The 27,825-nt window shown below is 52.8% G+C and overlaps 1 protein-coding gene across 3 annotated transcripts in view; it reads left to right on the forward strand.

Annotated features, from left to right (window-relative positions):
- Positions 1-27,714, forward strand: part of Mdga1 (MAM domain containing glycosylphosphatidylinositol anchor 1) — a 62,730-nt gene extending 35,016 nt beyond the window's left edge. The window contains exons 1-16 of one of the 3 annotated variants that reach the window (XM_031347523.1): positions 1,461-1,536; positions 3,267-3,332; positions 3,666-3,862; positions 4,604-4,736; positions 4,928-5,197; positions 7,850-8,179; positions 11,772-12,068; positions 12,472-12,759; positions 14,010-14,161; positions 15,027-15,204; positions 15,425-15,448; positions 16,518-16,670; positions 17,023-17,157; positions 21,807-21,937; positions 22,139-22,247; positions 23,290-27,714. In XM_031347523.1, the coding sequence (XP_031203383.1) occupies positions 3,296-3,332; positions 3,666-3,862; positions 4,604-4,736; positions 4,928-5,197; positions 7,850-8,179; positions 11,772-12,068; positions 12,472-12,759; positions 14,010-14,161; positions 15,027-15,204; positions 15,425-15,448; positions 16,518-16,670; positions 17,023-17,157; positions 21,807-21,937; positions 22,139-22,247; positions 23,290-23,381 (2,526 nt within the window). In that variant the 5' untranslated portion in view covers positions 1,461-1,536; positions 3,267-3,295 and the 3' untranslated portion in view covers positions 23,382-27,714. Of the gene's footprint in view, positions 1-1,361; positions 1,537-3,266; positions 3,333-3,665; positions 3,863-4,603; positions 4,737-4,927; positions 5,198-7,849; positions 8,180-11,771; positions 12,069-12,471; positions 12,760-14,009; positions 14,162-15,026; positions 15,205-15,424; positions 15,449-16,517; positions 16,671-17,022; positions 17,158-21,806; positions 21,938-22,138; positions 22,248-23,289 lie in introns of those variants that run through there. The other 2 variants (XM_031347521.1, XM_031347522.1) reach the window with 2 other exon arrangements.
- The last annotated feature ends 111 nt before the right edge of the window (positions 27,715-27,825 follow it).

Below are 27,825 nucleotides of genomic sequence, written 5' to 3' on the forward strand. Positions count from 1 at the left end.
ACAACCACCCATAATGAGATCTGATGCCCTCTTCTGGTGCGTCTGAAGACAGCTACAGTGAATTACACTGGAGGGAGCGGTGCCGGCAGAGGTCCCAAGTTCAATTCCCAGCAGCAACACACATGATGGCTCACGGCCATCTGTACAGCTACAAGTGCACTCATGCACATAAAATAAATAAAATAAATCTTTAAAAAAAAATACCTCAGAGATAGCCAAAGAAAAAAATCAGTGAACTGGGGGTTAGAGCAAAGGACATTAGCTACAAGTCTGGAGACGCAATGGAAATCAGGAAAAATGGTCCTGAGGATGTAGCTCAATTAGGAGAGTTGAGCATGCACGGACACCTGCATTTGATCCCAACGCTGTATTAACACACATGGCATTACACTCATGGAATACCAGCCACGGTGGAGGTGGGGGGCAGAAGAATAGGGAATTCAATGCTACCTATCAGCTACATTTGAAAACAACTGGGGGAGCTGGGTGGTGGTGGCGCACGCCTTTGATCCCAGCACTTGGGAGGCAGAGGCAGGCGGATTTCTGAGTTCGAGGCCAGCCTGGTCTACACAGTGAGTTCCAGGACAGCCAGGGCTACAGGGAGAAACCCTGTCTCGAAAAACCAAAGGAAAAGAAAAAAGAAAACAGCTTGGAAAGGGGGAGGGAAACCCCCACAAAACCCAAGTTTTGAATAGTATGTTAAAATCCACATAGACAAATTAAGGTAAACCCTCAGACCATCAACAATTACCAAGAGCGCTATTAATAATAGAAACCGTCGACTGACTAATGCGTCTGAGGCACCACATTTAAGTGCTCCCCTCCCTAAGCCTCATAACTTGCAAAGTAGGCATTATGCTGTATTAGTTATTGTTGACTGGCAAATACTTCAAAATGCAGGGGCTTGAGTCCCGGAACCCTTCCTGTCTCCCAGTGCCGGTGGCAGGCATCCAGCACCCTGCAGGCTCTGACGCAGGCTCTCTCAAAAGGCTGCGGTTGAGTGTCAATCATCCCAGGAGGAGTGGGCTAGGGAGAACTCTCTTCAGAGAGAAGTGCTTTCTGATGGCCCGAGGCGGTGGCTTCTCCAAGGCTCGTCTCCTAGGACTGCTTAGGGCAGGAGAGCGGGCTTTCTCCTGATCAAGGCCACGATGAGTATCAGCTCTGCCTCGACTCCTGAGAGCCTCCTCCCTCTGACCTTTAACCTCTGCCCTTTGGTTCTTCTCACTGTGGCATCCTAAGGGGTCATGGGGGGTCAGGCCTGGGTCCACCCTCTCCCGTACCCTGGAGAGCGTGGGACGGACAGGGGACGCAGACTGAGCAGGCAGGGGCCGTCAGCCTCAGCGCGGTGACTGCCCACCCAGGTGCGGTGGACCAAAACTGCCGGCAGCGCATCGGACAAGTTCCAGGAGACGTCGGTGTTCAACGAGACCCTGCGGATCGAGCGCATCGCCCGCACGCAGGGAGGCCGCTACTACTGCAAGGCGGAGAACGGAGTGGGCGTGCCGGCCATCAAGTCTATCCGCGTGGACGTGCAGTGTGAGTTGATCTGGACCTCGAGGATCTGGACCCTGACGAGCCGGTCCCCTTCAGGGGTCCTGAACCCTAGGGGGCGGGGAAGGGGTAGGATGGAGAAGTGGCAAGGTGATGGAGAACTGGAAAGACCTCTCTGGAAACGGTCAACTGTATGTTGTCCCTCTGCCTTGTATCTCTCTAAACCTTTTCTGTGTTTCTATGCCCCTCTCATGGACCTTGATAGAACCCCTTAAAAGGCATATTGAATTGTACTTCTTTCTCAGATGAAGAAAAGCGAGGTGCCCCAGTCTTGTTTCTAACAACACCCCAGTGTGGGGATAGCCTTCTATGAGAGTTAGGGATGCAGGATCAGCTCTGGGATTGTGCTCCCACTACCCTGTGAAACTGCAGACGGCCCCAGACACAGCCTGCGCTGTATTATCCTAGATTCTCTGAGGAAAGTTTACATTTTTATTTACTTATGGAGTTATAGGTAGGGTTGGGGTGGGGAATCACAGGGCAACTTGAAGGAGTTCTCTCCTTCTACGTCCTGGGTCCTGGGGAATCAAACGTCTGCCATCAGGCTAGATGGTAGATGCTGAGCCATCTCTCCTATCCACGTCCCTGGGCCCTGCTTCCAGAAGTTCTTAGGTGAGTGACAGGGAATGTGACCAGACATCAAGGATGCCTTAAGCCACCCGTTCGACATGTGTTTACATTTGCACCCATGTGGAAGCACCACTGGTTTTTAGATGTAGTGTGTTTTAAGGAGCCAGGCTAGGGCGGGTGCCACCTGTGGTCTGACGCAACATGTGCCCTAAGAAGGCTATAAATGCTGCCTGGCACAGAACAGGAAGCTCACTCAAAACACCAAGATTCATTTGGCTTGTTTGGTTGGTTGGCTTTTGGAATTTGATCATGCAGTTCTCAATCATGAACTGTCTAGATGCGAGCACCACGTCCCACCATCAAAATGTCAGACATGCCTGCTTAGGTAATTCCCTGACACACCCTTCCAGCAAACACCTCAGAGACGATCGCCACCCAGGAAGAGTTCTAGGCATCAGCGTTAAAAAGAAATTCCAGCAACTATGTGTCTCAATTGGTAGGGTGCTTGCTCAGCATGCAAAGGGCCCTGGGTTTGATCCCCAGCACTGCATAAACTGAGTGGGGTGGTGTACACCTGTGTATTAGTCAGGGTTTCTATTCCTGCACAAACATCATGACCAAGAAGCAAGTTGGGGAGGAAAGGGTTTATTCAGTTTATACTTCCACACTGCTGTTCATCACCCAAGGAAGTCAGGACTGGGATTCAAGCAGGTCAGGAAGCAGGAGCTGATGCAGAGGCCATGGAGGGATGTTCCTTGCTGGCTTGCTTCCCCTGGCTTGCTCAGCCTGCTCTCTTATAGAACCCAAGACTTCCAGCCCAGGGATGGCACCACCCACAAGGGGCCCTCCCCCCTTGATCACGAATTGAGAAAATGCCCCATAGCTGGGTCTCATGGAGGCATTTCCCCAACTGAAGCTCCCTTCTCTGTGATAACTCCAGCCTGAGTCAAGTTGACACACAAAACCAGCCAGTACAGCCTGTAAAAGCCAAGCATGGATGGTAGAGGCTGAAGGATCAAAAGTTCAGCCTTCGCTGCGTAGCGAGTTCCAGACCAGCCTGGGCTATGTGAGACAAAATCAAAAATCACAACAGCAACCAAAAAACCAAAAACCAAAACCAAAAAATCTCCATATCGTTTAAACAGAGCTGAAGGCTACCTGGTCTGGTGGGTCAATGAGAAAACTGAGGCCCAGAGAGAAAAGGAATGTAGGTAGGTCATGCTACCAACTCAAGGCCAATGAGGGAGTTTAAGCTTGGCTTTCCGCTGGTTTCCTGCCTATAGCTGTCTGTCCCGTCCAATAAACGGTGTAGAGCTAGAGGCCCCATACAGGTCCTTGGGGGAGGATGGCTGATAGGGAGCTGTCGAAGTCATTGGATCCAGTTCCCTGCCTCTAACAGCTTGGTCAAGCTTGCAGGCCCACAAAGGCAGGCGTCCACTTCCTGTGTCCTTTAAAAGTAGCCCTCCCCAAGCAAGGGCTTCATGGAGCCTGAGCTCCCTGCTCCGTAGTCACCTTCTGTTGACTTAGGGCCTGTGTCCTTGCAGATTTGGACGAGCCCGTCCTGACGGTGCATCAGACGGTGAGCGACGTCCGAGGCAATTTCTACCAGGAGAAGACCGTGTTTCTACGCTGTACCGTCAGCTCCAACCCTCCCGCCCGCTTTATCTGGAAGCGAGGCTCCGACACCCTGTCCCACAGCCAGGACAATGGGGTTGACATCTACGAGCCTCTCTATACTCAGGTCAGGATGGGCCGCGGGCTCCTCCGCACGGTCTTGTACCCTTGGAGAGCTAGAGCTGGGGAGGCGGGGCGTGGTGGTGGTGCTGAGGTCTGGAGACTGGCCTGACGTCATCAATTCCGTGTCTGGATGGGAGGCTGGAGTCCATGCAGCCTGGGGTGAAGGAAGAGTCAGAGCAGAGAGGTCAGCGGTCAGAGTGAGTCCCAGGTAGGGGGCTCCCAAAGACGACATGTTCCCTGGAATGCAACTGGATAGAAAAAAAAATTAAAAAAAAAATCCGAAGGACAAGCAAGCCATCCTTACCTGCTACTGTGGCAAAGATGGGGAACCATGATCAGATACTACAGGGGTTAGAATGGAAAGGCCTCTCTCCGTTCCAGGAGATGGTGACAAAGCCATTCTGCCAGGAAGCCTTTTTAGAAGCGACTGTCAGCCCCTTCTGGGGCCTCTAGGCCAGTCCCATGTTGTTTGGGTTACAGGCCACAAAGGTACACACCCTTTCCACTCCTCTTCCTGGCATCTGCGCGCCAGGGCGAGCCTCAGCCACAGAGAAGCGGGTGGAAGCTCAGCTGGATGGGACGGGGCTGGAGGCTTCCTGGGGAAGATGGCCTGGGCGGGGCTTGGGGAGATAAGAACTAGCCTAGGAATGAATGGCTTGTTTGGGGCACGGGATAGATGAATGAATGTGGGGGACCCCAGGAGACCCAAGCAGGTCCCTGACTCCAGTGATCCACCGCCACCCAGGGTGAGACGAAGGTCTTGAAGCTGAAGAACCTGCGGCCCCAAGACTATGCCAGCTACACCTGCCAGGTGTCCGTGCGCAATGTGTGTGGGATCCCAGACAAGGCTATCGCGTTCCAGCTCACCAACACCACGGGTACAGGCGCCTCCCCACCCACGCCCCACCCCATGCCCACCCAGCTCCTGCCCACCCCCCTCCCCACAACATCCATTTCTGTGTGTCCCTCATCCCTGCCAGACCCATCCCGCCCAGGTTTCTCTGTTCCCTCGTGTCCCTCTCATTTAGCCTTGGAAGTGTCCTGAGACCCCACCACCTTGTCCCCTCAGCACCTCCAGCCTTGAAGCTGTCTGTGAACGAAACTCTGGTGGTGAACCCTGGAGAGAACGTGACAGTGCAGTGTCTGCTGACGGGCGGCGATCCCCTCCCCCAGCTGCACTGGTCCCACGGACCTGGCCCATTACCCCTGGGTGCTCTGGCTCAGGGTGGGACCCTCAGGATCCCTTCAGTTCAGGCTCGGGATTCCGGCTACTACAACTGCACAGCCACCAACAATGTAGGCAACCCAGCCAAGAAGACAGTCAACCTGCTGGTGCGATGTACGTGGTCTGGAGGGGTAGGCGGGGTGTGGTGGGACACACAGGGTCCCGATTGTTCAGGGACTGCAGGCTAGCCGGGAGAGGGAACCATCTCTTTGCCCTCGAGGATGTGGTGTGTCAGGGAGCCACAGCCCAGGCACTCTGATTTCCCTGCAATTCAGCAGTCTACCGCCAGGGGCAGAAGAACGGCAATTTGCAATTGACAAGAAGGTCCGGTATTGATGACTTTGCTTCTTTTAGATGGATAAACGGAGGCTACACAAAGCTAAACGCGGGTACTGTGGGTTTCAGGGGATATTCCCTGTCTTTCTTCCTAGCTGCAGATTGACCAAATTTAAGTGACATTAACATTTCTATAGACCATATGTACATTTAAAAAAAAATTTTTTTTTTTGAGATAGGGTCTTACTATGTAACTCTGGCCCGCCTGAACTTCACTCCATTGACCAGGCTTTCCCTCCAGTTCACAGAGATCTGCCTGCTTCTGCTTCCCAAGTGCTTGGATTAAAGGTGTTCTGTGTGTGTGCAAGTCTCTAGTAGCATAGAGTGTCAATGAATCTGAAGTTAATTACTAAGTGTAAAACAGTATCAGACTTGCACAAGATCTAAAGAAACATAGACTCGTTCCTTGCTAACCTTCAACCTTGGTCGCTTTCATTAGCTGCTTGTCCTGATTCAGACTTTCTTTTTTTGTTTTTGTTTTGGTTTTGGTTTTGGTGTTTGTTGTTATTGGTTTTTTGTTGCTTTTTGTTTGTTTGTTTGTTTGTTTTTAAGGCCAAAACTTTCAGAGTGTGATCATGCAAACCTGCCGTCCCAGCAGTGGACAGTGGAGACAGAAAGGTCAGGAGTCAAGGCTATCCTTGGCTATATAGCAAGTCTAAGGCTAGTCTGGGCTACTTGAGATCCAGTCTCAAAAAAAAAAATAAAACCCAAAACAAACAAACAAACAAAAAAATAGGGCCTGAAAAGATAGCTAAACAGTTAAGAGCATTTGCTGCTCCTGCAAAGGACCCAAATTCAGTTCCAAGAGCCTACATGGCGGCTCCCAACTACCTGTAATTCCAGTTCCAAGGACTAGACCTTCTTCTGGCTTCCATGGGCACCGTGCACACACATGGTGCACACATATACAAGTAGGCAAACACTCATACACTTTTTTTTCTTCCCAATACAGGGTTTCTCTGTGTAGCCCTGGCTGCCCTGGAACTCACTCTGTAGGCCAGGTTGGCCTCAAACTCAGAGATCTGCCTGCCTCTGCCTCCTGAGTGTTTAAAGCATCAAATAAGTAAATTTTATAAAGACCCAGGTTTATACCAGCTCTTTAGCCTTAGATGTGAAGTAGAGGTGCCGACAAATATAACTGAGTCCCTGCTGGTTGGGACTGGCTTCCATGTTCTTCTCTTAGTGACCAGTCAGTCTCTTCCCATAACCCCACGCAGGGAGAAGCCGGCTCTCTTCAACTTCACTCAGACTGAGAAACAAAGTAACAAGAACAGAGCTCCCTGGCCACAACTTTCCCTTGCACAGAGAAAGCTTCACATTTCCCATCCCTTGCACAGAGAAAGCTTCACATTTCCCATCAAAGACGAGCTGTCTCCATCCAACCCCACTTGACCTTTACAACACTGGCTGGCGAGATCTTTCTGGACTTAAGTAGTGGCGGTCACCTCGCAGGGTGACTCTGCAGCCTGTCTCACCCAGCCTAGTCCTGACCTCTGCCATTGTACATGTTCTGTCAAGTTAGCACCTCGATTATTAAGTAAGGGCTCTGACTTCAAGCAAGACTCACATTTGAAAAAGCATCCAGAACCTTGGCTTTCCAAACCCTGTGATGTCATGCAATTGCACGCAGGACCGTCATGTTGGCTTTTTATCCTTAAAAAAAGAAAATAATAATCATACAGGCATGTTGTAAAGAGTCAGACAGTACCAAGGGGGCGGTGAGGGTACGATCAATTGCTCTCCCGTTTTTTGTGGTTTTTTTTTTGTTTTTTGTTTTTGTTGTTGTTGTTTTCGAGACAGCGTTTCTCTGTGTAGCCCTGGCTGTCCTGGAACTCACTCTGTAGACCAGGCTGGCCTCGAACTCAGAAATCCGCCTGCCTCTGCCTCCCAAGTACTGGGATTAAAGGTGTGCACCACCACTGCCCGGCTGCTCTTTAGTTTCCTTAGAATCTGTGCTACCTAGAGCCACTATCAAGACTCGTGTCTCCTTCTAAATCAGTACTTTGCATACACAAAGCTTAAAACACAAATAAGAACAAATCAGTGTTGTGGCCAAGAAGGCTCAGAGGATGTAAATTAGACTAGCTGAGTCCCAGTTTCCTGCAGCCTAAGGAATGAATACAGAGTAACAGTCTCCCTCAGAGACAGCGGGTCAGGTTAGGTGCGCTGATCATGTGCACCAGGCTAGCACATCTCGCTGATGTAGTGTGCTCATTACTAATGCCTGGAGGCAGCACCAACCTCACTTCTCTGCATTGAGCTCTTTAAAGCTATGAAAACATCTCTGAGCTCTTGAAACCATTTCTGGGCTGAGAGAAATTTTGTGTGTGTGGTTGCATGTGGCCAGTTGGAGGGGAGAGGCTGGGGTGGAACATGGATACCTGTCCTTGGGTCAGCCCCAGCCCTTCTTCGAACCCCATCTCTTTGCAGCCTTGAAGAATGCCACATTCCAGATCACCCCTGACATGATCAAAGAAAGCGAGAACATTCAACTCGGTCAGGACCTGAAGCTATCGTGCCACGTGGACGCGGTGCCCCAGGAGAAGGTGAACTACCAGTGGTTTAAAAACGGCAAGCCGGCACGCACGTCCAAGCGGCTGCTGGTGACCCGAAATGACCCTGAGTTGCCCGCTGTCACCAGTAGCCTGGAGCTCATTGACCTGCACTTCAGTGACTACGGCACTTATCTATGCATGGCTTCCTTCCCGGGGTCACCTGTGCCTGACCTCAGCGTAGAGGTCAACATCTCCTCGGAGACAGGTGGGAGCATCGGGAGTTGTGGGGAAGCTGGAGAAGCTCAAATTGGTGGGGTTTGGGGGGGCAGGATTTGGAGACGAGGAATGGGCAGACAGCAATTTGCAAATGGGTGTCTAGAGGGAGGAGGACATCATTTGTTTATGCCACACGTACATGTTGGGTCCCTGTCATAGCCAAGTCCTACGACCTGGGAGTAGCATAATGGGAAAAGAGATGCTGTGTTCATTGGACTTGGTAGGAAGCTGAACCTGTTTCAGATAGTTTACAAAGAGAGAGGGAGGTCACAGAATCAGCTTATGCAAAGTCCCTGAGGTTGGCGAGCACACTGGCTGTTTGGCAGACAGAGGCACAGTGGCTGGGACTGTGCAATGGTATCTGATGTGTTTATAAAAAGATAAAGAGGTACGAGATATGTCCTATGGGGGTGTGGTGAGGTATGGGGGAAGGGGGTGCCTCAGCGGGCCCATGCCAAGGCATCCCTTCCCCCTAAGGGACCAGCCACAGGATGGTATAGTATAGAATAGAGTTTATTCAGGACATGAGTAGGGGAGTTAAGAGGGTAGTAGAGGCAGAGAAAGACAGAGAGAGGGAGAGAGTGGAGAAGTAGAGGCCAGCCATGACCACGTGGGGGGGGGGAATGGGGAGAGAGAGGGAGCAAGAGAGCAAGAGGCAAGAGAGAATCAAGAGTAAGAAAGAGAGAGTGGAGGGATCAAACAGCCACTTTTATAGTGGGCCAGGCCTACCTGGCTCTTGCCAGATGACTGTGGGGTGGAGTTTAAGACAGAATGCTAACAGTATCAGCTTAGAAAGGCCACCGTGGGGACCTCTCAGTGTAGAGGCTGGAGGTCTGAGGTCAGGGTGCCAGCAGGGTTGGGCTCCCTGACTGGTTGCTTTTTCTCCCTGGGCCTTGTCTGTGTCTTAGATGGGGTTAGGGGAGGTCCCATTGACTTCAGCCTTCAAAGGCCTTCCTCTGATATAGTCCTTTTTCAGACAGTGACATTAGGATGCCAACATATGGATTCGGAGGGGACAGAATGCATCTTATGACAGGCCACGGTGAAGATTCAAGTCTTTATTCTGATAATAATTATTACAGTAAGATAATAGGACATCAAGCATTTGCCGTGCTTTATTACAAGTGTTTATTTTCTCCACCTCTGCCGTTCATGTTTTGCTCATTTCTTTTGTGTGGGTATGCACGTGTACATGTGTACCATTGTGCATGTCCAAGCCAGAGAGCGACTTGCCGGAGTTGGGTCTCTCCTTCTACCATGTATGGGGAGGGTCTTAGGGATCAAACCCAGGATGACAGGTTTGGCAGCAAGTGCCTTTTACTGTGGAGTTACCTAACCAGCCAGGGGTGGCAGTTTACCTTCTCATCTTACTGATGATAAGCATGCCTTAGAAATTCACACTTGAGAAACTTAGCATGCATTGGAGCTGGGGTGAGAGCCCAGGCAGGGGGCCTCTGGCGCATGTGCTCAGTCACCGATATGGGAGGACAGCAGGAGACCAGAGAGGGATCATTTGGAAGAGGGTCTCCAGGACCTTGTATAGAAGCCAGCTGACTTGAACTGGTGAGTCACATGACCAAGCAATACTATAATGAGTACCAAGAGTACTAAATACTCTAATGGTTATGAGTATTTCTTTCTCTGGCCCTTAATCAGTTTCTCTTAGTGGGCAACTCCATCCAGGGACCTTGGCAGACCCCTCCTACCTTTGACATCTGCACACAAGGAAATCCAAGAAGACTGGAAAGAGCAGAAGGGATGTCTTTTTTGTTGTTGTTGTTGTTTTGTTTTGTTTTGTTTTGTTTGTTTGTTTTTTCGAGACAGGGTTTCTCTGTGTATCCCTGGCTGTCCTGGAACTCACTCTGTAGACCAGGCTGGCCTCGAACTCAGAAATCCACCTGCCTCTGCCAGAAGGGATTTCTTAAAGGAGATAGACTTGATTGAGGAGAGTCTGGGAAGGGGACAATAGGGAAGGGAAGCTGCCGAGGAAACCGGAGTAGGAGGTGGGCTCCATTTGAGTCTTGGGGGTCAGGGGGCGGTGCTGTAGGCTTTGCCGGGTGAGGAACTAAACCCAGGGAGAAGTACAGCAAGCAGAAAATAACACAGAAGCCCCACAGCGCAGGACACTAGGTGTTTCTCCCGGTAGGTGAGAGGACTTCTCACAAGAGCATCATGCACGTAGGCAGGCACAGGTGGAAGCTGAGGCTGGAGGTGATGAGACCAGGGTCTAAGGGGCTCCTCCTCAGAGCCCAAGTCTAGAGCTTTAACCCCAGGGCATATGGCCAAAAAGGGGGGACATCTCTTTATCTCGGAGGACCTAGAGGGCTGGGAAGCCCCGGATTGAGGGAAGGGGCCTGGGGCTGTTTCTGAATTTGGCTCTCGGGTCTGATGCCTGGAGCATATAAGCCTTGTAAAAGCCTCTAGAAACAATTTAAACCTAGAGAGGGGGGAAGAAAAAAAAAAAAAAAGAACCAACTGACTCCAAAATAGGAAGAGGAAGCCGTGAAATGCAAGCCAACAGATGCACACATGTTGGCAGGGTACAAATTATATAAATGAGATAAGTGGACCTTCCCCTGGTCTGTATAGTTATTTACAGATAGTCGCTTTATATTTAATTACATCTAATGCTCAATACTTGACATTTAATGATTAAATGTTTGATGTGGGCCAAGACCCAGGGAGGTCTTCTAGAAAAAAAAAAAACCCTCCATTTGGCAGTGTGTTGGGGGCCAAGTGGGTTCAGCTGTGAATAATGGAACTCTAATTAATAGTGATTTAGCCGCTGGGGTGTGGCTCACCAGTAGAGCCTCTGGCTTAGCATGTATAAGGCCCGGGGCTCCATCCTGAGCCTGCACACAAGCTAGATGTATGTTGCTTGGTTGTGTAGAAGTTGGCTGTGGAGCAGACTGGCTTAGGGTGGCGGCTGGTCTCCACAAGTTCCTTAAGACTGTAGGTGCCACCAGTTTGTTGTCACAATGGTGACACCTCACCTGAGGCCCATGATCTGCATCCTGACCTGCAGGAAGACCTGTATTTTCTTTAGTATTTCATTGGTCAGCATTTATTCAGAGGCACACTGGGAAATGTAGTTTTTATTCTTGTTAGCTCTGTCCTTACTGAAACCAAGTATCCTTATTATCAGAAGAAGGGCCACAAGATGTTGGGAGAGAGACTAACACGCCTTGCTGATTCTGTAGGCGAGAAAAGCTGAAGGAGTGCTGGAGGGGTGGCTCAGTGGTTCCCAGCATCCAGGTTGGAAATCCAGGGTGGATCACTATGCCCTCTAATGCAAGTTCCGGGGATCTGGTGCTCTTTTTTGGCCTCCTTGGGCCATGCATGCATGTGTGGATACACATGCATATACACATAAATAAATATAAAATACATCTCTAAGAAAGGCTGAGGGGCTGGGAAGGAGAGGTTAAAAGCACTTGAGAGTCTGAAACAGGAGGACAAATTCAAAGCTAGCCTCCGCTACATAGCAAGTTCAAGGCCAGCCTGGGTGGGCAACGGGTAGAACTTCAAGGTCAGAGACGAGGGGTCCCTAACTCCATCCACTCCTCTCCAACCTCCTGCAGTACCGCCCACCATCAGTGTGCCCAAGGGCCGCGCAGTGGTGACAGTGCGGGAGGGCTCTCCTGCTGAGCTCCAATGCGAAGTTCGTGGCAAGCCCCGGCCTCCAGTGTTGTGGTCTCGGGTGGACAAGGAGGCCGCCCTTCTGCCCTCGGGGCTGGCCCTGGAAGAGACTCCAGATGGGAAGCTGCGGCTGGAGAGTGTGAGCCGCGACATGAGCGGCACCTACCGCTGCCAGACGGCTCGCTACAATGGCTTCAACGTGCGACCCCGGGAGGCTCAGGTGCAGCTGACGGTGCACTGTGAGTCCCCTCCCCAGACATCCTACCTAGGCCAACCCCACCCCTCCTCCTACTGTTTGCACACCACCTAAAAACTCCTTGACATCCTTCCTTCACGCACCGGGGAGTAATTTGCTTCAGCAAGGCTAGGGATTTGAACCAGGTTTAGAGACAGTGCTCTAAGCTCGGAGCCTGTGCGATCTTTCCTTATGTGTTGGTCGAGGGGACCCACGGAGGCACGACCAGTGGCCCAGTCTAGGAATCATGGCTGGAGGGAATGGCCTGCAGTCTGAGTGTGGGTGTTGTATGAATGAGTCGCAAGTGTGTACCTGCCCTGAGATCCTCCCAGGCCAAGGTCAGGGGACTGGGTGACAAATGAGCTGCTTTCCTCCATGGTCCTACTGACGGTAGTCCCGGTCCCCAGTCCCTCCAGAGGTGGAGCCCACTTCCCAGGACGTGCGCCAGGCTCTGGGCCGGCCTGTGCTCCTGCGCTGCTCGCTCCTGCGTGGCAGTCCCCAGCGCATCGCCTCGGCTGTGTGGCGCTTCAAAGGACAGCTGCTGCCCCCGCCGCCTGTTCTCCCCGCCGCTGCTACGGAGACCTCCGATCATGCCGATCTGCGCCTGGACGCCCTGACCCGTGACAGCAGCGGCAACTACGAGTGCAGTGTCTCCAACGACGTGGGCTCAGCCACTTGCCTCTTCCAGGTCTCCGGTGAGCGTCTGGTCGGCCCCAGCCCTGCCTGCTCGCCCACACCCTCCTGGGACCAGGCTCGGTCATCCACCCCAACCTCCACCCGTCCCCCCATTCCCCTCCCACTGCGGCCCTGCTACACCTGCCTGGGCTGCTCTTTCCTTCTAGTTTCTGCAGTCTTTAGGCATTTGTCTTTCCAAGACTTTTGTCCTCCTCTTGAAGGCCCGCCCCTTCAAAACCACGCCCCTCCACCCCAGTTCCTGGTTTCTCCCTGCCAATGACTGTTCGGTTCTTTTCTTTGGCCTCTTACAGCCACGCCCCCTTTCAAATGCACCACAGTAGGTTTGGCCCCATGGGCCTCATCCGATTCCAGCTCTGTGGTTCTGTCCCTTCAGCCCCGCTCACAATGAAAAATCTGGGCCCAGTCCCATCACAGCCTCTAACTCAAGTCTTTCCTCCACGGCCCTTGGCCTCAGAGGGTCCGAATGGGGAAAACCATTGGGTACCCATCTTGGAGCTTGAGGGGAAGAAGATGCCCTTAAACATCTGGGTGAGGTTGGGCTAGCCAGAACACAATCTCCTCTTCATCCCTCCACCCCAAGCCTTTTCCCCAGTTGCCCTGCGGCCCGAGCCACCGAGCACCCCCAGCCTTTCCCTAGTAGAGATAGCAGTGCACCCGCTGGGACCTGATTCCTTAGTGCCTGGTACCTCAGGCTTCCTCCATAGCCCTCGAAGGCACAGCGTGCCTTCTTTAGTGCTTGCACCCCTCCACCTCAATAGCCCGGAGCGAGGGCTCCAGGTCACTAGCCCCTTTCCAGGCCTCTCCCCTACCCACTCAGCTTTGCCAGCTAGAGGCCCCTGTGACATTTCCCACCTCCCCCCCTTTTCCTCCCATTTCCCCATTTTTCCTGTCTCCCAACCTTTTGACCTCCACCCATCATTTCTTCCTTTCCTCTCTGTATGCCCGGCCCTCGTCTTTACCAATCTTTCTCTGTTTTCTTCCTTGTCCTTTCCTCTCTCTCTCTCTCCTCACCGACGTACCCTCTCGGAACTTACAATCTGCTCCCTCCATCTCCGTCCCACCCCACCCCCACCCCCACTCACCTTCCTCATCCCCTCTCCTTTCAACACCAACTCTCCTCACGGACACCCCCTTTCTCTTTGTTGCCCCTTACCTCTGCTCCTCTTTCCCACCGGCTCCTCTCTCTGTGTGTCTCTCCCACCCCGCCCCCACCCTCCATGGCCCCATGCCCCCCTCCCTACCCTCTCAGCCAAAGCCTACAGCCCGGAGTTTTACTTCGACACCCCCAACCCCACCCGCAGCCACAAGCTGTCCAAGAATTACTCCTATGTGCTACAGTGGACGCAGAGGGAGCCAGATGCTGTGGACCCAGTCCTCAACTACAGGCTCAGCGTCCGACAGGTGGGCTGGGGCATGACGCATGCGCAATGGGGCAAGAGATGGTGGCGGGTCCTGGAAATAGGGACCGGGGAGGAGTTCCCAGACACGGGCCCCTTCTGTCTAGACAATTTTTCTGAGGCAGAGGAGGAGTCTAGATGTACTGGCCAGAGCTGCGAGCCGCTGAGCACCTGTATCCTCCTTACTGGACACAGCTGGGAACCAGACAGGAGATAGCTGAGTTCAGGGCAAGGCCCGGTTTGACTCCCAGAATGAACATCAACTCTGGTGTCCAGGGCTGAGGAGCAGGGGTAGGGGATGGGGAAAGTGGGGAGGGGGGAGTTGGGGGGACGGCGCTCTGTGATATAAAGCCTGAATCTGTGAGCCACTCTCATGCCTGCCTGATCCAATCGATGAGGTCCTGCTCTACCCAAGAGGCTGTAATGGGGGTGGCGGGGAGGACTGTGGCCCTTGGGGACAGGGCCTAATGGGGCAGAGCCAGCTCCTAAAGCGTTAGAGCAAGCTAACAGCTCTTTTGACCCTTGTTTGCTTATCAGTGGAGTGGGACAATGTTACTATTTCAAAATGATCGTTGCTTTGAATAGTAGATGAATTGATGCTGCTTATGCGCTTTATAGTGCCCAGGACACACTAATTGTCCCATGCCTGTTGCTACAGTATGCTATTATATATCACTGTTAGCACAGAGACAGTCCTGGGACAGGGCCTGGAACAGTGAAGTGTTCAAAGTCTCAAAGATGGGGAAACCAAAGACCTGTGTCCCAGACCTTTGCTTCTTCTGCCCTCCTGAAGCATCCCAGGGCCTGGGCTCCCCCTCCAGTGGAGGCTGTGCCTTTTGGGCATCTGGGAACCCCTCCTGTATCCACAGTTGAACCAGCACAATGCCCTGGTCAAGGCCATCCCTGTTCGGCGTGTGGAGAAGGGACAGCTGCTGGAGTTCATCTTGACTGATCTCCGAGTGCCCCACAGCTACGAGATCCGCCTCACGCCCTACACCACCTTTGGGGCTGGCGACATGGCTTCCCGAATCATCCACTACACAGAGCGTAGGTGATGGCGGTGGCAGGGGAGAGTGGGCCCATCCCGTATACCCTTCCTACACAGCCTTCGAACTTGGAGCACCCCACTGTTCACGCTTACCCTGTCATTGCAGGCCAGGCCTACTGGTTCCCAGTCCTGGCCCTGAAGACCCTTCCCCCCCTCCCCACTCGCACCCCATCCTGGGCATGCTTTGTTCTGACTTGGTCTCCTTGCTTGCTTTTTCAGCTATCAACTCGCCCAGCCTGTCAGGTGAGACCCCAGTCCTTCACTTCCCTTACTCTTTGGGGACAGAGTCTCCCGATGGGACTTAGGAACCTGAAGACATACCCAGAGAGAAAAATTACTTCTTCCTGTGTTGCCATGGAGAAGGCCAGCAACAGAGGATGGACCAGAGACACTTGCAACCGTAGTTTATTCCGGGGCTTAAAGACTGCACGTTAGTGGGGGCACTGCCCGTCAAAGTAACAGAAAAGTCGGGCTGTCCTAAGGTCCTCAGTTTCTGCAATGGAATTCCCTACTCAAAAAGCAGCGTAGCGCTGGGCAGTGGTGACACACGCCTTTAATCCCAGCACTCAGGAGGCAGAGACAGGTGGATTTCTGAGTTCGAGGCCAGCCTGGTCTACAGAGTGAGTTCCAGGACAGCCAGGGCTATACAGAGAAACCCTATCTTGAAACAAATAAACAAACAAACAAACAAAAAAGCAGCATAAGGAAGAAAAGTAGCAAGGTTGTAGTCTGTGCCACCTGGCGGGCACCTGCAAGGGTCCTCTGTATAGAACGCATCGGGTGTCTGAATCTGAAGAGGTGCGCTCGCCATTATTCCTGACAGATTTAACACGCTCTTTAATGATGAACTCAGACAACAAACCGCGTTACCTTGTCGTCCGCGCATACCCCGACTTTCCCCCCATCGCCTTCTAGCTGTTGCGGACATCTGCAAATGTCATTTTTACTCGTTAGCATTTCAGAACCACAGGTAGTTATTAGACTTCGTGCTAGATGTTGCGATTTAATTACATAATAAAGGAGCCCCTCTTATTATATAATAGGTTACAAGACTGTTTTGACAACTGTATTTCAATTTAATTGATTTCCTTTGAAGCTCCTGTGCATTTTATTGTATGTGTCTAGAATCATTACTCTGGAAGGAAGTCTTCAGCAAGCACGGGGAGTCCTGTGCTGGAATAAATTTGTCCCGGATGGCACTGCCTGGTCTTCCTGGCTTTACGGGTGGGGGGGGAGGGGAGGGGAAGGATAGGCAAGAAGGACTAAAGCCGAGCCTCACTGTCTCACGCCACCCCCTGTGCCCTCCGCGCAGACAACACCTGTCACTTTGAGGATGAGAAAATCTGCGGCTACACCCAGGACCTGACAGACAACTTTGACTGGACTCGGCAGAACGCTCTTACCCAGAACCCCAAGCGCTCTCCCAATACTGGGCCCCCCACTGACATCAGTGGCACCCCTGAAGGTGAGGGCATGGCCTGTTGTTAGGAATAGAGGGTGGCCTCTGGGAGGAGTCTAGGTCTGTAGACCGCTAGGCTGATTGGGGGGGAGACATAGACAATCCCCGGGGGACCCTCTGAGGGAGACATTGCCCTGTCCTCAAGGAGTCCCAGTCTGAGGGAGACAGAACTTTGGCCTGGCTGAAGAAATGATAGAACTTCTGAGCTCTGAATTAATCCCTGCAAGGCTCTTTGGTTGGCCCTGGGGAGGTTGGGCTTCAGATCTCTGCTAGGTCTGAAGGGAGGACGTCAGCCGTACAGAAGTTGAGTGGCCTAGAGGAAAGGCTCCCAGTTCACACCCACCCACCTCCACCTCAGGCTATTACATGTTCATTGAGACATCCAGACCGCGGGAGCTGGGGGACCGTGCAAGGCTGGTGAGTCCCCTGTACAACGCCAGCGCCAAGTTCTACTGCGTCTCTTTCTTCTACCACATGTATGGGAAACACATCGGTGAGTTGGAAACCCGTGAGATCTGACTGTATGTGCTCGCTGGGGAGTATGAGGGGGCCACAGGAAGCTCTGGTCTTCCCAAGGAGGCCTAAGCATGTCAAGTTGGCTAACCTGGGCATGGGGATGGGGAACAGCGGGCAAGTGGTGCTAGGGATGGAGATCCTACCTTAGCTGTTTTGATTGTGTGTAGACAGCTTGCCAGGTACTGGGGTCTAGAGACTTTCAGAGAGTTAAAGCATTTCCTCAAGGACTGAGAAACACAGCAACCCATCCCCGGGTCTGATTTTCCTGAATCCTAAACACAGCATTGGAGGGGTGTGTCTCCCTGAGCCGCAAGAGGAAGAGCGGTTCCCTCAAACCGCAGAATGGGGAGACCGTGCAGGTAGAGCTGCCGTGGCTTCTGTGGTGTGACAGGCATCAGTCACTTTGATGCGGGGAAACAGACAAGTCCCTGCCCTACGGCAAACCTGACGGCTAACAGCAGCGGATAGGAGTTAGTGATGACCACTGTGGTAGCCTCGGTCAGCATCAGGACAGCAGATGACAAGAAACACGGAGCCCATGCGGGGGTGGGTCTAGGGAGCCTGCTGAGAGCACAAAAATTGTTTAATGGGCTGTCTGTGCTGGGTAGGATGGTGAATGCCTTTGATCCCAGCACGCAGGAGGTAGAGGTAGGGCTCAGTTTGAGGCCAGCCTGGCCTACGTCTACGTAGCCAGCTCCAAGCCAACCAGGACTGCATAGTGAGACCCCCATCTTATAAAAGAATTTTTGTTTTGTTTTTGTTTTGTTTTGTTTTTTTGTTTTGTGTTTTTTAACCTACAGGAGAGAGCCAATGTGATTTACAGGGACTGAAAGTTATAAAAGAGAGGGCCGTAAATGCCTCCGGCTCCTCCTGGTCCCTCCAGCACTGCAGAAGGCAGAGCGCAGGCAGCACCTCTCTCCTCCCCGTTTTATTTCCTGTTTTTATGTTCACCTTTTCCCTCTGGACCATCCATCATCTTGGCAAACCTTCCTTATCAGTCCTCTGAAGTTTCTCCATTGTCCTTGAGTGCCCCCCCCCCCCCCAACCATTTAGGCAGACCGGTACTGTGGCTGGGTCTGGATTCTGAGAAGTTCCCACCCCCCAGGATGGGGAGAAAGGTGGGTGACCCCGAATGTCTGACCTCGTTTCTATTTAGTTTCAAAGCAGTCACCCCAATAACCCTAGGCAAATATGGAGATGGTGGGTCACTGTCAGCTTGGAGTGGCCCTGGGTATCCAGGTGCCTAGGGGGACATAGAGGTTGTTGTAAGAGCCCGGAATTATGGAGACAGAAATCCTGAGGGGACCATCTCTGCGACTCACAGGCCTTGCTCTGAGTTTCACCAGGGGTGCAGTAAACAGTAGGCAGTAAAGCTTTTGAGAGGCCACCTAAGGGGGACTCTCATTGTCAGACCTTTGGGACAGGCTATTCTGGAAGCGAAAGGCATCCTGCCCACTGACAGAATCTTCCAGTTGTGGAGACACTCCATCCCAGGTCACACTACTCCTCGGCTCAGGACCCTCTGACCCTTCCTGTCACCATCCTCAGGTCTCCCATGCCAGGCACAGCTCTACTCCATCTCTGACCTTAATTGTTGCCACCTGGCGCTGGCACCCCAGTCCCTTGCTTGAGTAAGGGCATTCCCGCCTCTGAGGGCTTCTCTCAGAGTGGTCCCTGGCCTGGGACATTATTAATCCCTTCACTCAGGTCTCCTGGGAGGAATCCCTAGCTACCCCACTGAACGGAGCCATCCTTTATTGCTTTTTCATTAAAAAAAAAAAAATATTTATTTAGGACATCAGATCCCATGACAGATGATCATGAGCCACCATGTGGTTGCTGGGAATTGAACTCAGGGCCTCTGGAAGAGCAGCCAGTGCTCTTAACCACTGAGCCATCTCTCCAGCCCCTTTGTTTGTTTGTTTTTTTGTTTTCATTTTTATGTGCACATATGGGAGGGGGCTCCGCATGTTTTGGAGTCTGTGTATGTGCACCTGCCTGTGGAGTTCAGAGGTCAACCTCAGACATCGTTCCTCTATTAGACTCTACCTTATTTACATTTTGTTTTGTTTTGTTTTGTTTTGAGGGTCTTTCTATGTAGCCCTGCTTGGCCTAGAGCTCACTGTATAGATCAACCTGGCCTCACACTCAGAGATCTGCCTGCCTTTGCCTTCTGTGTGCCAGGATTATAGGCATGTACTACTACTATACCTGACCAACATTCATGTTTTGAGAAAGGTTCTTTCAATGAACCTAGCGCTCTCTGAGATAGCTCTTTCACTAAACAGACGGCCTAGCAGTTAAAACAATACTTGCTGTTCTTGAAGAGGACCTGGGTTCGATTCCTAGCACCCACATGACATCTCAAAATGATCTGTAACCCTGTTTGGGGGCATCTGATGCCCTCGTCTGATCTCTGTTGACACCAGACACACTTGTCTACCCACTTATATACCTGCAGACCAATACTCATACACATAAAAAAATGAATAATTTTTTTTTTATTTTGTTTTTTCGAGACAGGGTTTCTCTGTGTAGCCCTGGCTGTCCTGGAACTCACTCTGTAGACCAGGCTGGCCTTGAACTCGGAAATCCGCCTGCCTCTGCCTCCCAAGTGCTGGGATTAAAGGCGTGCATCACCAGTGCCCGGCTGAATAAATTTTTTTTTTTTTAAATGTTTTTGAGACAGGGTTTCAGCCCAAGCTAAAACTCATCTTTGTTTTGCAGCTGGGGACTTGTAAGGCCCCTGAAAAGCATTGGGTCTGGGTCCCGATGAAGCCTGTTTTGCTAGGACAAGTAGCTGCCCTCTTAGGCACCCACCCTTGGCTGTTGAGGTCCTGCTGGCTTTGAGCCATTAACAGGTCCCCCCAGGCCTGGTTCTACTATGTAGCCCTTCCTACAGTGCCTGGCAGCTCTGGGCACCAGCTGTCCCTAAACTTTGTGTCTCGTCAGCTCTCCTTGGTCCCAGCCAACTCGTTTCATCCAAGGCAGGTAACATTTGGTGACTCGCCCCACAACAGGGGGGGACGGCTGTCTGTCTATCTGGTATCACAGATGGTGCAGCTTTGTCTGTGGGCAATGCCATGGAAATGCCAGCCTCCAGGCGCCTCTGAAGATGGATTTCCCTTCCCTGCAGAGCCAGGTCTCTTGTGCCACAAGATGGACTGAAAGAGACAGCCAGGGGAAACAGACAGCAACTAGTTACCATTCACTAAAGCTGCAATCCGCTCCTCTCCCGTGCCCCTCAGAGCTCCTGGGGTTCCAGACCCCCCCAAGGCTGCACAGATGGGTTCAGGCCCCCTAGAGTGCCCCCAAATCTTACCCTAATTCTGTTCGCCATAGCCACGTAGCCCCCAGATTGGTGTCTTTAAATAAAATCGTCCCATGTTCCAGTATTGTTTTCTTTAGCTGTGCTCTAGCTAGCATCCGCGTTAGAGAGTAGGGCTGGCTGGGAAGGCTGGCTTTACCCAGGGCACAAGACATCCGGATAAAGGAGCTGGGGAGTGGGCTCAGCGGGGGAAGTGTTTACTGCTCAAGGGAGAGGACCTGAGTACGGATCCTCAGCACCCATGTCAAAGCTGAGTGGCAGTTCACACCTGGCAGTTCACACCTGGCAGTTCACACCTGTAACCTGATGGGGCTGGGGAGATGGGGACCAAGACAGGCAAATCCTAGGGGTCTGCTGGCAAGCCAGCTGCTGATCAGTGAGTTACACACACACACACACACACACACACACACACACACCAAAGGGTGTGTGTAAACATACCCCTCTCACATACACATATATACCACACACATAATAATAACAACAACAACAACAACAATAATAATAATAATAATAAAGACCACACATACATGGACCTGAGGGTGGCTCAGTAATAATTCATAATAACATGTTCGGGCCCCAGAATCCATATGGTAGAAGAAACTGACTCCCACCTACATGTGGTCCTGTGAGCACGCACACACCATGTCATGTGCCTACCTTTCCTCTCAAATAAATGAATGAATGAATAAATAAATAAATAAATAAATAAATAAATAAATAAATAAATAAAGCTATAGGAGATGGCTCGGAGGCTAAGAGCACTTGCTGCTCTCGGAGACCACTGCACTTGGTTCCTGGCACCATGTCTGGCAGTTTAGAGTGACCCATCACTCCAGTTCTAGTGGCTGTGTTCTCTTTTGGCCTCCACAGATGTGTGTGTACACACACGCACATAATTTAATATATATATATATGCACATATGTATAACTAAATATATATGTGCATATATATATAATGTTTAAAACTATACAAGTAAAGACGGCCAGTCCCTCTCCGCAGCTCACTTACAGTGTACACGTGCTCTAAGAATCCTGCCAGAGCTGAGGCGGGAGGCTGCTTATGGACTGGCGATTTCACTCTTGGATGGGGATGGTGGTGTGTGTTTGTGCCAGGCCTGATTCACTGATTTCATGGGAAAGAAAAGAAAAATGGAAGGAACGCCCCAAGCTGGTCTGGGGACAGGACCAGGCCCCATCCATCCTGCAGGGTTATGTTGAGGAGGGGAGGGATGAGCCAGCTTGGGGGAGACAGGAAGGCAGGGGTGTCACCTTTGTTCTCCCTTCTCCTGCCACAGGCTCCCTCAACCTTCTGGTGCGGTCCAGGAACAAAGGCGCTCTGGACACACATGCCTGGTCTCTCAGTGGCAATAAGGGTAACGTGTGGCAGCAGGCCCATGTTCCCATCAACCCCAGTGGGCCATTCCAGGTGAGCAGATGTCTGAAGGCTGTTCCGGAGGCAGGTGGCTGCCCTGGCCAGAGGTCCTAGGGAGGTCCCCTGCAGGCTCCTGGGGGCGGTTAAAGCAGGGTAATGGGGGCTTCCAGGTAGCCCGAGGTGAAGGGGTGGGGAAGCTCTGGTGCCAGGCCCAACGTCCCCAACCCCTCCCCCTGCTCTCTGACCCCACCCCAGATTATTTTTGAGGGGGTTCGAGGCTCGGGCTACCTGGGGGATATTGCCATAGATGATGTCACACTGAAGAAGGGAGAGTGTCCCCGGAGGCAGATGGATCCCAACAAAGGTATGAGTCTGGAAGTGGGTTGGGGAAAAGAGGGGAAGGAGGAGGGGAAGGGGGAAGGGGAGGAGGGGGAGAGGGCTGGGATGGAGGGCTTAGGATGCCTAGATGACAAGAACTGTGTGTCTGACTGAGTGAGTGACCGCCCTGAGTCAGGGTGTGAGGAATATGGAGGGCCCAAAGAGGCCACTGGCCCTGCCTCGCCTAGGCTTACTGAAGTGTCTTTAGTAAATATCTGTGACCCAGGTATTTCCTGTGTGCAATGTGTAGAGTATGAACTGTGTGCACTGTGTGCACTGTGTGGACTGTGTGAACTGTGTGAATTGTATGAGCTATGTGGACTGTGTGGACTGTGTGAACTGTGTGACCTGTGTGATCTGTGTGGATTGTATGGACTGTGTGGACTGTGTGAACTATGTGGACTGTGTGGACTGTGTGAAATGTGTGGACTGTATGGACTGTGTGAAATGTGTGAACTGTGTGAAATGTGTGAACTGTGTGATCTGTGTGGACTGTGTGAACTCTGTGGACTGTGTGAACTGTGTGGATTGTGTGAACTGTGTGGATTGTGTGAACTCTGTGGACTGTGTGAACTGTGTGGATTGTGTGAACTGTGTGGATTGTGTGAACTGTGTATTCTGTGTGAACTGTGTGACCTATGTGGACTGTGTGAACTATGTGGACTGTGTGGACTGTATGGACTGTGTGAACTGTGTGAACTGTGTGGACTGTGTGAACTGTGTGGACTGTGTGGACTGTGTGAACTATGTGGATTGTATGGACTGTGTGAACTATGTGGACTGTGTGAACTATATGGACTGTGTGAACTCTGTGAACTGTGTGGATGGTGTGAACTGTGTGGACTGTGTAAACTCTATGAACTGTGTGACCTGTGTGAACTGTGTGGATGGTGTGATTGCCCACCTTCAGGCTTTATACACCCCCTGAAGAGAAGGAGCTGAGTCACAGGGCCTCTCATGGCCTACCTGTCTGTCCCTCCCTGTCCAGAGCTCTAGCCTGCTGTTTTTTTCTCTATCTTGTGTCACAGTGGTGGTGATGCCAGGCAGCGGAGCCCCCCGCCTGTCCAGCCTGCAGCTTTGGGTCTCCATGGCCATCTTCCTCTTGGCGTTGCAGAGATGATGACAGCTGTGTGGCCCCCACCCCACCCTGCCCCCGGCACACCAAAGTGTCCACATCGTACCAAAGACTGACCCCTGCCAGCCGGGGTGCCTAGGGGCGGGGCCGGCCCGCCGGGGAGGGGGCCTTCATTGGCTGAAAGGATGAGCAGAGACGGCAGACAGAGGCCAGGCCAGGCTCCGGTGGTTGTTCAATACACGCACACACTCACACACACACTCACACACACAGATATATTAAAGCACAAGTTTTTATTCGACCTGCCGGCACCTTCTTTAGTGTGGAGATGGGACTTACGTGACTGGCATCCACCACCTCCAGGGACCTTGGTGCGACACGGGCCTCGTCTCGTCTGCACACTGCACTTGTCCGTCTGACCTTGCCCTGTCCCCTGACTCAAGGCCAAACTCCAGCCCAGAGGCATGCCAGAAGGGAGCCGGATGTGGGCAGAATATCAGACTTGGGTTGCCTGGATGGAAGTCGCAGGGTGCAGGGGCAGGCCAGTCGGGACTCTGTGAGCTCCCCGGAGGCTGACGAGGAAGGGGCACCTGCTGCAGAGTGGACACATTGCTCAACTCCGGTCCTGTCCCTAGGACGTCTTCTCCCCCTCCCTAATGGGCCCACTTGGGAGGGCCCCAGCACAGGGCTTAGCGTATGTACAATATGAGGACTGTTTCCCCAACTTCTGCCCGACTCCAACCGGCAGCTAGATGCCATCCAGATAGTCCTAGCTTGGGACTTCCAGGGGGAACCCGTGTGTGAGGAGTGCTGTCCATCCCATGTTCCCAGGTGAGCATTGGCTTTGAGGAGACCACAGAGCCCTGCCTCTGTGACCCCAGGTCCCCACACAGAACAATGGACTCACGGTGGAGCGGATCCCCTGTTTCTTAGGTATTTGGACAGAGAGTTCTGGAAGAGGGGGCCGGGAAGGGTAAGGCACTGTCTAGTTAGCCCTGTGGATTACGGCGGCAGGGGAGGGTGATGGATGGATGGTTGTGTCTCTTTGTTCCCTGGGAGCCGGGAAGAGGTTTTTGTCCTTGGAACTGCTAGAACAGGGTCTAGAACTTTCCTCTTTGGGTCCCTTTACCCGCTTCCCAGCTTCCTCGGGGGAGAGGGACTCCTTCTAGGATGAGTCTATGTACATGTGCATGTGGTGTGTCTGTGTGTCTGTGTCCGAGTGTGTCCGTCTGTGCATCTCTGCGTGTGTGAGAGCGTGTGTGCCCACCTGTGTCCGTGTACCACTGTGCGCATCATCGGATGGGAGCGCGCAGGGACACCACGAGGCAGGGCGTTAGAGTAAGCCCCGTCTCTGTGGGTGAGTGGCCTCTGTGGGTGAGCGGCAGTGTGCGATCTTCACCCCGTGACACGTTGGTGGGGTGCCGGCCCTGTCTGCAGTCTCGGACTGCCTGCTACAGCCTCTGAACCCCTTTGAATAACAAAGAGCTTACAGACAACCCTATTGAAGGCTAGCTCCTTGGCTGGAGGTGGCACAGGGCTCTTCCCTGTGCATTTGGGGGGGGGGGGGTGCGGGACAGCTGCAGAGGAGAGGCTCGAAGCTCGGCATCATCGTGGCACGAGGCACACTGAGGATCAAGACCCTGGCTGCCTAGCCCCCAACCCCACCTGGCCTGTATCATCATCACCACCACCATCACCATCTTCATCATCATCACCATCATCACTGGCTGCTAGAAGGTCAGGCTAGGCTACCGCAGGGCATCCTGGGTACCCAGTCAGGGTGGCTACCTTCCTGGTCCTTCCAAGCCCTCTGTCTGAAGCGAGTAGCTCTGGTTTCCAGAACACACTTCCATGACATTTGGCGGGGCATTGCTCCTTAATTGTCCCATCTGTGTGGAGTCTTATTACCCCAACTCAACGGTGAGTCCCTTCCGCTCTGAGCCCCCCTCCTTCATTCTCACTGGCATGAGGGACACTAAAGTAGAAACCTTGTAGAATGGATTCTGTAAGCCAGTAGTCCCTGGCTCTGGCTATCGAATCAATTGACCAGGGGTCAGCCTGGGGGTGGGTGTGATTTAAAGGCATCGGAACGCAGCCTTGTATTAGAAACATTAAGACGCCTCTTAGGACAACCCAAGAAGGGAAGCTGGGGTCCTCTCAACTCCAGGGCCTCTGGGCTAGTGCTGTGCTGGGGAAATAGCTCCCCCTGGCTCCTCCTGGGGTCCCCACCCCACCCTAAACCTGCTCCCCTATATCACTCCACTGTCCCGACTGCTTTATTGTGGGGACTCTTCTCTATATATCTTAGAGCTAGACACGGGAAACGTGCATAGTATGTGTCGGCCTCATGTTCCAGAACCTTTGTGGTGAGAGCAGCGATGCCTGAGAGTGTGGCCTGAGATTACAAAGCCTGTCTAAGGAGGCCGCCACCCTCCCACCCTCATTTGCAAGTGAGGGAGGCTGGGGTGTGCATGTCTGTGTGAGCCCACCGTGCACAGGGGCTGTGAGGTTGATAGGTGTGTGAATGGGCCAGCAGGCATTTAAGTGTGTGCAGGGTTGGGAGTCTAAGTGTGGCAGGAGCTTTTTGCATGTGGACGCCTGGGAGTCGGTATTCCTGTATGTATCCCTGGGGGTCCACGTTGGGATAGGTGGCCTGTGAACACCCCAGGCCTGGGAGACCAGGCTGAGGGGGATCTTACGATCTCTTCAGTGGCATCCTCACCCTCTGCGTTGAGGGAGCTGAGGGAATTTGTGGCCTTAAAGCAGGGATCCCAGAGTAAAGCTCTCAGGGTTCTGGGGCCCTTTTACTCCCGGCCTCCTACAAGTTAGTGTCTGGGAGGAGAAGTGCATTCTTGGAACCAGGTAGAAAAGAATAGCTGATGGGTGGAAGCCTCAGCTTGGCTGTCCTGTCCCTGGGACCACGGTTAACCTCCATGGTCCTAATTCATCGGTGAAGGCAAAGCCCGCTCGTGGCTCCTGGCACATTCCTCCCATAACTCCCTCTTTCCCACTCACCGTCCTTCTCCTGTTCTCTGGAAGCACCTGTTCAGGCAAGCGGGGCCAGAATGAGCCTCAGAAATGCAGGCTCTCCACGGCTCCAATGCAGAAGCTGGAACAGAGAGGAGAAGGCCTGGCTCAATTCTTGGAAGCCTAGTGCTCCAGCCTTGGGGGTGCCGGAGCCCCGGCCACTGCTCCTGGGACCCTCTTACCAGAATAGCTACAGACAGATGAGTGGAACGGACCCTTCCCTGGGTACTCCCGATGCCGCTGAGGCCGGTTACATGCGTGGCAGGTGTTACTCGGATATTTTGAGCGAGAAACCATCTCTCTGTCCTGCTCTGGCCTCCTCTCCCGGGCTAGACACTCCGCGCCCATCAGGATGGCACAGATGCCACAGGGAGACTATTCTCGTCACTCACTGCTGTCTGCACAGGAGGCTGGGACCAGGAGGGCTGCAGAAGACGCCAAGTGCTCTTGGGTTTCCCTCTGCGTGGACAGCTCCGTGGGGCTAGGGAGGGATGTTTCCAGGGAATGTCCTAAGAGTGTGGTGAGTGAGCCTGTAGTGAGAAGTTCCTGCAGGCCACTGGCTGAGCTCAGATTCTGGGTTCATTCTGTTCTGTCAGTGCTGAGTATGTGTGTGTGTGTGTGTGTGTGTGTGTGTGTGTGTGTGTGTGCACATGTGTGTGTGTGTGTGAGTGCAGGAGGACCACTCTCTTCTGGAGATCTCTTGACCCTTAGCACTGGAATGGACCTTAAAGGATGTCAAATCCGGTGTGCCCATTGTAAAGGTGTGAAAACTGAGGTTCAGAGAGAAGGCATCTGCCTGTCCCCATCCCTCTCCCTTCCATGTTTGGCCTGCATTCATTGCCCAGGGGTCCTGATATAAATTCTCTCCCTCCTCGCACCTTCCTGCCCTCCACCCAGACATCCCATTCCCGCCCACCCCCAACCTCCATCTCAGCCCAGTTCTGCAGGAAGAGGCCTGCCCCAGGGCATCCCCAACCATTACCATCCCCTGACCCAGGGAAGTCTGATCATCAAATGCTTATCCCCAACCCATAAGGGACAGGAAAGCAGGGACTGTCCCTGCCCTGGCGCCTCATAGACAGAGGAAAGCCAACCCTCCCCATATGACCAGGCCCATCCGTCCGCCCTGCCCACCCCTGCCACCGAGGTAAAAGCACAACAGGAGACCCCCCCACTCATGGGTGACACGCGGGGGTCTCTCACGACCCCGCCACACCCTTTTGCCTTGCTCTCTGTCTCCACCCAGCCTCTGTTCCCCACCACCCATCTTTCGCTCTTCTACAAACCCCAAAATGTAACCTCTAGTTGCGGACGCAGTTGTTCCAATCAATAAAGATGCAGTGTTCTAGAACTCAGGGCCAGCCTGCATGTGTTGGGCTTCTGGGAGGAAGAGCAAGGAGAGGGGCTGGGCGGGACTGAGCGGGGCTGGGCTGGGCTGGGCTGGGCTGGGCTGGGCTGGGCA

The sequence above is a fragment of the Mastomys coucha genome, unplaced genomic scaffold (genome assembly GCF_008632895.1).
Source record: "Mastomys coucha isolate ucsf_1 unplaced genomic scaffold, UCSF_Mcou_1 pScaffold3, whole genome shotgun sequence".
NCBI lineage: Eukaryota > Metazoa > Chordata > Mammalia > Rodentia > Muridae > Mastomys > Mastomys coucha.